Source organism: Mus caroli, unplaced genomic scaffold (assembly GCF_978045245.1).
Source record: "Mus caroli unplaced genomic scaffold, Mus_caroli_1 scaffold_9, whole genome shotgun sequence".
Lineage (NCBI taxonomy): Eukaryota > Metazoa > Chordata > Mammalia > Rodentia > Muridae > Mus > Mus caroli.
In genome coordinates, this window is record NW_028227264.1 from 54,560,741 (window position 1) to 54,568,969 (window position 8,229).

Sequence of the window (8,229 nt, forward strand, 5' to 3'; positions counted from 1 at the left end):
GTTTCATCTCCCTTTTCTTTTTTTTTTTTTTAGGAGTGGTAATATGTGTATTAAATTTCATTTGTATGCACAGGGGGAGGCCAGCCTTGCATCAGGATCTAAAAGTTCAACCCAGAGACAATGTCAACGAGTTTCCAAGTCTATTTAAGACAGAGGCTGGCTGCTGCCCTTTGTCATTGATTTCCTCCTTTTTGCTGGTGGTGGCCTGGTGGAACTGTGGGGAGACACAAAGGGGGCTGAGGGTCCCTTGGGAACAGCATCTTCTTTCAGGGGAGCAGCTCCGTTGGCAGGCTGCTGTGCTAACTGCTGCTTTCCTTTGTGTTTCTTTTTGGCTTTCCCAAGGGATGGAGCACAGTCCTTAGGCCTTGGGGTGGCACAGATTTCAGAGGGAGTCGGCACAGGAGGTGTTCCCGAGTCCTCACTCCTGGAAGGGACGCTCTGCTTTGGGACAGCAGCCTCCTTGGAGGGCTTCCACTTAGGTCCACGCTGCTTCAGCTTCTCAGCCCTCTTTCGTTTCCTGCTCACATCGGCTTTCCCAGCAGACTGACTGGGCCTGGTGGACACTTGGGCATCTGGGACAGAAGGTTCAGTGGACAAGCCTGGCCCTTTGGCGATGCCGTTCAACTTCTGGAAGGGCTTCTTGGAATGTGGCTGTCTTAGCAACTGCTGCTTTGCCTTCACAGCCCCACGGGCTTTCTTGGTGGGCTGATTACCGTTCTCAGACTTTGGGGTGACCTGATCCTTCAGGTCAGGCTCTGTAGGGGTAGCTGCTGCCGAGTTTCCTGCATGGGGCTGGGGAATAGAATTGGAAAATTTCTTGAACTTGGCGATAAAGAAACCGTCCATATTGTGAGTGTGAGGGTAGAAGCGTCGGGTGGAACGCAGAGTGGGGTGAAAGCGCCTTGCTTGGAAGCGGGTAAAACCTTCCTGGCCGAAGTCCAGGCCGGTGGGCACCAGCCGCACATTCCTCTTCTTCAAGGCATAGTCTACCACCCACTCGTTCTCTTCCACCGTAATGGAACAGGTGCAGTAGACCAGGTAGCCTCCGGTCTTGGAGGCAGCGTTCACTGAGTCGATAGCGCTGAGTAGCAGTTCCTTCTGAAGGTGGGCACAGCGCTGGATGTCTTTCTCATCCTTGTTCGTCTTCACAGCAGGGTCTTTGGAGATGACTCCTGTGCCACTACAAGGAGCGTCCAGTAGCACTCGATCAAAGCCCCCCACCACCTTGGGGAACTGGCGCCCATCATAGTGGCTGATGATGGTGTTGGTGACTCCCAAGCGGTGCAGGTTGCCCACCACGCTCTTGAGCCGGTCTGCATTGGCATCGTTGGCAAGGATCACTCCTGTGTTCTTCATCAGCTGAGCTATGTAGCTGGTCTTCCCCCCAGGAGCACAGCACATGTCTAAGATCCGCTCATGCTCCTGAGGTGCCAGGGCCATGACGGGCAACATACTGGAAGCTCCCTGCAGCATATAGTGTCCAGCGAGGTACTCGGGGGTAGCGCCAATAGGCACTGAAGAATCATATACCACAAGTCCAGACTTTGACCACTTCCCCAGTGGATCCAGATTAACCCCACGATTGATCAGAGCCTGAGCAAGGTCTCGGCGACGGGTTTTCAAGGTGTTGGTCCGAAGGGTGATTGGCCGGGGCACCTCATTAGCTTCTAAGAACTCGATCAACTCAGACAGAGGGAACAGCTCCATGAACTTGCTCAACAGGAAGTCTCCATAAGAATAGTAAGTGGCCAGGTCCTTCTGAAGCCGACTTAGATACTCAGCTCGGGACCGGCCCTCTTCTCGCTGAGCTCCAAAATCCCGCAGCACTCCCACGATGTCCTGGATCCGCTTGTGAACTCGCTGCAGGTCTGGAGCCTGGCCATCCTGGTCCGTCTCCCCAGCAGGGGGCAGCACAAAGGCTTCCTCATCTTCCACATTAATCTGCAAGCCCCCCTCTGCTTTGTCATCCTTTCTGGGGTGGGTCTCAGGGGACACACCATCATCATCATCTTCATCATCAGTGTCCTCTTCACTCCACTGGACCCGAGCTGCGGCGTCCTGGGTTTTCTGCTTCAGGGCAGCTCTTTCAATAGGCAACAGCTTTTCCTCCTCATCCTCTGAATTAGAGGCAGCTCCGTAGTCATCCACCATGTCTTCATCACTGTCGTCAGAGCCCCAAAGGTCCCCCTGGGTCACCACATCATCTTCCCCCCGAGTCTTCCTCCTCGTCCCCATCACTGTTTTGAATTGGTGCTGGGCGCTTTTTACCTCGAGCCTGGACTGCTCCTTTGGATAACTCTCCAGGCAATGTTTTGATCCCGGGAGACTTATTTGGCTTAGGGACGTCGACAGACCCTGCCCTCCTCTTGGCTGCCCGCTTTCGGGCACGACTCGACAGCCTCTTGGAATTCTCATCGCCAGCTGCAGGCAAAAATCTGACCAATTCGGTCTCCGCACCCTTCTGTTTTCGGGCCTTTCGGCCGGGTCCACGCTTCTCCTTCTTCGTAGGGTCCAACTTGCGCCCCATGATAACTGAAGGCTCGGCTCGCTTAGACCTGGTTCCGGCTGACCCGGCACCTCCAGCCAAGGCTCCCTTTTCTTATCTATACCCTTTGTCACACTTTGGTAAGGAGAAACCCTTCTGCCAGCAAACTTCCTCCTGTTTTGGTGTCTTTTGATTTCCTATTGATCCACACAGTTGCTTGCATTAGGATCTTTGGAGAGGAATTGTTTGCTGAAATATAGGTAATGTATTAATGGCTTCACCATTGAAGCCATTACACCACCCCCTTCAGCATCCATTTACAACTCATAAACCCTCAGTAAGGGATAGGTCCTAATGAACTGCCCCATGCAGGACAAAATCAGCCAAGTCAAATTTTGAGCAGATTGTATGCAAATAACAGCTTCAGTGAGCTCCTGAGAGCAGTGGGTATCCCATGTACAGAAGACACTGCCTTGAAGAAATCTCCAACTTCCAGCTGCTATGCCACCATTTTCTAAGTTATTCCCTGAGCCATAGAGCAGGAAACCATAGAAAAGTTCTAAGGACTCCACATTAACCAGTAGTGAGCCTCTGCATTAACTGATGTATAGTACAAAAAGATGTGTCTCTGAGAAAGGCTGACAGCAGCACTGATTTGTGAATAGGACCCTAAGTGTCTATAAGGCAGCTCCATTATATGTCCACTTAGCCAGACAATAATAATAGGTTCTAAGCTACAAACTATGACTTCACCAGCCACAAGTGTTCTCACCAGGTTAAAAATAGCATGCATGAGTTCAAATCCAATCATAAAAGATCTTGTCTCCCCATAACTTTCATGCCATTACTACAACCATGGGCATATCTTACCAGGAAGGTCAGAGTGGCTCATCAGACCCACAGCTGGGTAGGGCTATTGATGAATTTTCTCCTGAGTGAATCTCATAGCACCCTTTGACACTTTGAAAACTAGCCAGCAGGAAGGAATCTCCCAGGATAGATTCAGTGTGATTCCTTCTTAATGTTCTGCAACCAAGTGTGGGAAATCTTAAAACATGTTCTTATTATCTTAAAACAAGTTCTTATTTTACAGATTGTGCCACTTATTACCTTGGTTAATAAAAAAAAAACTTGGCATCGAAGGTACAGAACCTTATTAGTGGGTGATGCTATAAACTCGGTACATATGAATGCATGTACACATGCACAGAGTCACCAGCAGTGAGACATTCATATTCAAGCCAACACAGAATGGGATGTGTTTGCAACTCCAAATAATCACTAGTGTTTAGGAGGAACACTGGGCCTCGGTGACAAGGTAGTGGCCACTTCCACATAAACATAGGTAAAACAGCAAGTGGGGCCACATAGTCATGGAGGCAACTTATGCATGGGGGACAAACAGAAGCCTGCCTGAGAGCCTAGGGATTGGTGATGCAGACAATGACAGCCAATCAGGAACTGCCACTTGGAGGACACACTTGCCTGGAACCAATGGGACTCAGGTGGAAGGTATAAAGGACACTCCCTGAGAATTAATAAAGAAGCTTGATGCCTCATTCTCACCTGCTTGCATAGTCTGAGCCATTGACTACCTGCCTTCTCACCCACTGCTTCCAAAGGCAGGACAGAAAACTTAGGCAACACTAGTGAGCTCTTCATTTTTTTCTGAATGTCACCCAAAGGCCCAAAAATAAAGGCTTGTTCCTCTCAGATCCTAGAGAAATCTTTAGGAACTGTGGCCTATTGTGGAGATTTTTCTCTTATCTTAGTTTAAGTCTTTGCTGTGATAAAATTCTAACAAAATCAGCTTGAGGAAGAAAGTGTTCATCTGGCTTATACTTTAAGGATACCACCTATCATTAAAGGAAGTCACAACAAGAACATGGAGACAGAAGCCATGGAAGGATGCTGGTTTCTTACTTAGCTAGCTTTCTTATTTAGACTGGGACTACCTACCTAGGAAAAGCGTTGCCCATAATGGTCTGGGTCCTCCTAAATTCATTAATAATCAATATGATCCATCACATGAAGCCCATTAGCCAACCTAAGTTAGGAAATTCCTCAATCAAGGCTTCCTCTTCAAATTTAGGCTATGTCAGGTTGATAGTTAAAGCTAACTAGGATATTCATAGAGGTCTGCCCATATGGGATATTTTGAAGCCCTGACCCTTCCTGTCTCTTTCTTTGCCCGACAGCTCCCATGATGTTAACAGGTTTGCTCCACCAGGTGATCTCCATTCTGCCACAGCAGAACAGAAATCCAAAAGCACAGAGTCAGGTGACCATGAAAAGAATCATGAGGCAGTACAACATGTTACTCCTCTTACTTTAATAGATGTTACAGTAACAAAATAATAACACTGCTTTATTGAACAGTGTGATACATTTCAGTATCGCTAAGAATACAACTTATTGTCACCACACAAAGCCAAATATTAAGGTGATAAATATGTAACTTAGAATTAATCATTCTAAGTCACTCAAAACTCATAGTATCACTTTATATCCTATGATTATACGGAACCATAACTTGTCAATATATAATTGTAAGAAGGAAAAAAAGAGCCCAGTGCCATCTTGGGCACGAACTCAGTGGATGGTCCCAAAATCCCCAGAGGACCCTCCATGCTGCAGGCACCCTAGCACACCCAGGATCTTGAGATCACTGGTGAGTGGAATGCAACAACTGTTCCAAAAAACCCGGAGGGTCTTGTGCCATCAGGAACAGGGACAAAGGAAACGCACCCAACCAGCAGCTGGGGTGTGTTCTGATTATGCCAGCCCCAAGCCATCTTGGGCACAAACTCTGCAGGCCCTAGCACACCCAGGATCTTGGGATCACAGGAGAGCACATGGGCAGCAGAAGCAACAGAGCTTCTTGGACAAGGTTCCTTCAGGCCTTCAACCTCAGCCAGGAAACAGAGCTGAGACCCAGACCCCTGGGCAACTTCCCCGTCAGGGAGGGATCTGACCTCAGGACTCAGGAGGTGGATCTGAGCTCCAGACTTCTGTGCACCTTCTCTGCTGAGGTGAGCTTGCCTACAAAGAGTGCTCTGACCACTGAGACTCAGGAGAGAGTTGGACTCCCAGGAGTGCTTACAGAGGCTAAAGAATCACAGGAGGAACAAGCTCCAGCCAGAGACAGAACATCTAATACCAAAGATAACAAGATGGCAAAAAGCAAATGCAAGAATCTTACTAACAGAAATCAAGACAACTAGGCACCATCAGAACTCAGTACGCCCACCACAGCAAGTCCTGGGTAACCAAACACACCCAAAAAGCAAGGTTCAAATTTAAAATATCTCATGATGCTGGTAGAAAATTTTAAGAAGGGCATTAATAACTCACTTAAAGAAATACAGGAGAACACTACTAAACAGGTAGAAGTCCTTAAAGAATTACAGGAAAGCACTGCTAAACAGGTAAAAGTCCTTAAAGAGGAAACACAAAATCCCTTAAAGAATTACAGGGGAAAACCAAACAGGTGAAAGAATTGAAAAAAATTCCAAGATCTAAAAATAGAAGTAGAAAAAATGAAGAAAACCCAAAGGGAGACAACTCTGGAGATAGAAACCCTAGGAAAGAAATCAGGAGCCAAAGATGTGAGCATAGGCAACAGAATACAAGAGATGGAAGAGAGAATCTCAGGTACAGAAGATTCCATAAAGAACATGGACACAACAATCAAAGAAAATGCAAAATGCAAAAAGATCCTAACCCAAAACAACAAGGAAATCCAGGACAAAATAAGAAGACCAAACCTAAGGATAATAGGTATAGATGAGAATGAAGATTTTCAACTTAAAGGGCCAGTATATATCTTCAACAAAATTATAAAAGAAAACTTCCTTAACCTAAAGAAAGAGTTGCCCATGAACATACAAGAAGCCCACAGAACTCCAAATAGACTGGACCAGAAAAGAAATTCCTCCTGACACATAATAATCAGAACAACAAATGAACTAAATAAATATAGAATATTAAAAACAATAAGGGAAAAGGGTCAAGTAACATATAAAGGCAAAAATATTAGAATTACAGCAGACTTCTAACCAGAGACTATGAAAGCCAGAATATCCTGGACAGATGTGATACAGACCCTAAAAAAACAAAAATGTGAGCCCAGGCTACTATACCCAACAAAACTCTCAACTACCATAGATGGAGAAACCAAAGTATTCCATGACAAAACCAAATTCACAGAATATCTTTCCCTGAACCCAGCTCTTCAAAGGATAAAGGGAAAACGCCAACACAAAAAGAGAAACTACTCCCTAGAAAGAGAACATAATCCTTCAACAAACCTAAAAGAAGACATACACAAGAACAAAATCCCAACTCTAACAACAAAACTAACAGAAAGCAACAATTACTTTTCCTTAATATCGCTTATTGTCAATGGACTCAATTCCCAAATAAAAGACACAGACTAACAGACTGGCTACAAAAACAGGACCCAACATTTTGCTGCTTACAGGAAACCCTCCTCTAGGAAAAAGACAGACACTACCTCAGGATAAAGAGCTGGAAAACAATTTCCAAGCAAACAGTCCGAAGAAGCAAGTTGGAGTAGCCATTCTAATATCGAATAAAATTGACTTCCAACCCAAAGCTATCAAAAAAGACAAGGAGGGGCACTTCATACTCATCAAAGGTAAAATCTTCCAAGATGAACTCTCAATTCTGAATATCTATGCTCCAAATATAAGGGCAGCCACATTTATTAAAGAAACTTTAGTAAAGTACAAAGCACACATTGGACCTCACACAATAATACTGGGAGACTTCAACAACCCACTCTCATCAATGGACGATCCTTCAAACAGAAACTAAAGAGGGACACAATGAAACTAACAGAAGTTATGAAACAAATGGATTTAACAGATATTTACAGAACATTTTATCCTAAAAGAAAAGGATATACCTTCTTCTCAGCACCTCATGGCACCTTCTCCAAAATAGACCACATAATTGGTCACAAAGCAGGCCTCAACAGATACAAAAATATTGAAATTATCCCATCCATCCTATCAGATCACCACGGACTAAGGCTGATCTTCAATAACAACATAAATAATGGAAAACTAACATTCACATGGAAGCTGAACAACACTTTACTCAATGATACCTTGGTCAAGAAAGAAAGAAAGAAAGAAAGAAAGAAAGAAAGAAAGAAAGAAAGAAAGAAAGAAAGAAAGAAAGAAACTAAAGACTTTTAAAAGTTTAAAGAAAATGAAGCTACAACATACCCAATCTTATGGGATAAAATGAAAGCAGTGCTAAGAGTAAAACTCATAGCTCTAAGTGCCTCCAAAAAGAAAATAGAGAGAACATACACTAGCAGCCTGATAGCAAACCTAGAAGCCATAGCACTAAAGGAAGCAAATTCAGCCAAGAGGAGTAGAGAGCAGGAAATAATCAAACTCAGGACTGAAATCAAGGAAGTGGAAACAAAAAGAACTGTTCTTTGAGAAAATCAACAAGATAGATAAACTTACCAGACTAACCTGAGGGCACTGGGACAGTATCCTAATTAACAAAATCAGAAATGAAAAGGGAGACATAACAACAGAAACTGAGGAAATCCAAAACATCATCAGATCCTACTACAAAAGACTATACTCAACAAAACTGGAAAACCTGGATGAAATGGACAAATTTCTATACAGATACTAGGTACCAAAGTTAAATCATAATCATATTAATGACCTAAACAGTCCCATACCCCTAAAGAAATA

At 44.6% G+C, this 8,229-nt stretch overlaps 1 protein-coding gene across 1 annotated transcript; it reads right to left on the bottom strand.

Annotated features, from left to right (window-relative positions):
• Positions 1-42: 42 nt before the first annotated feature.
• LOC147002643 (28S rRNA (cytosine-C(5))-methyltransferase-like) lies at positions 43-2,583 on the bottom strand. Its single transcript, XM_085842814.1, is given in 2 exon segments — positions 43-2,211; positions 2,213-2,583. Coding segments are annotated over 2 exon segments (2,382 nt in total). The 5' UTR covers positions 2,528-2,583; the 3' UTR covers positions 43-144.
• Positions 2,584-8,229: the final 5,646 nt, after the last annotated feature.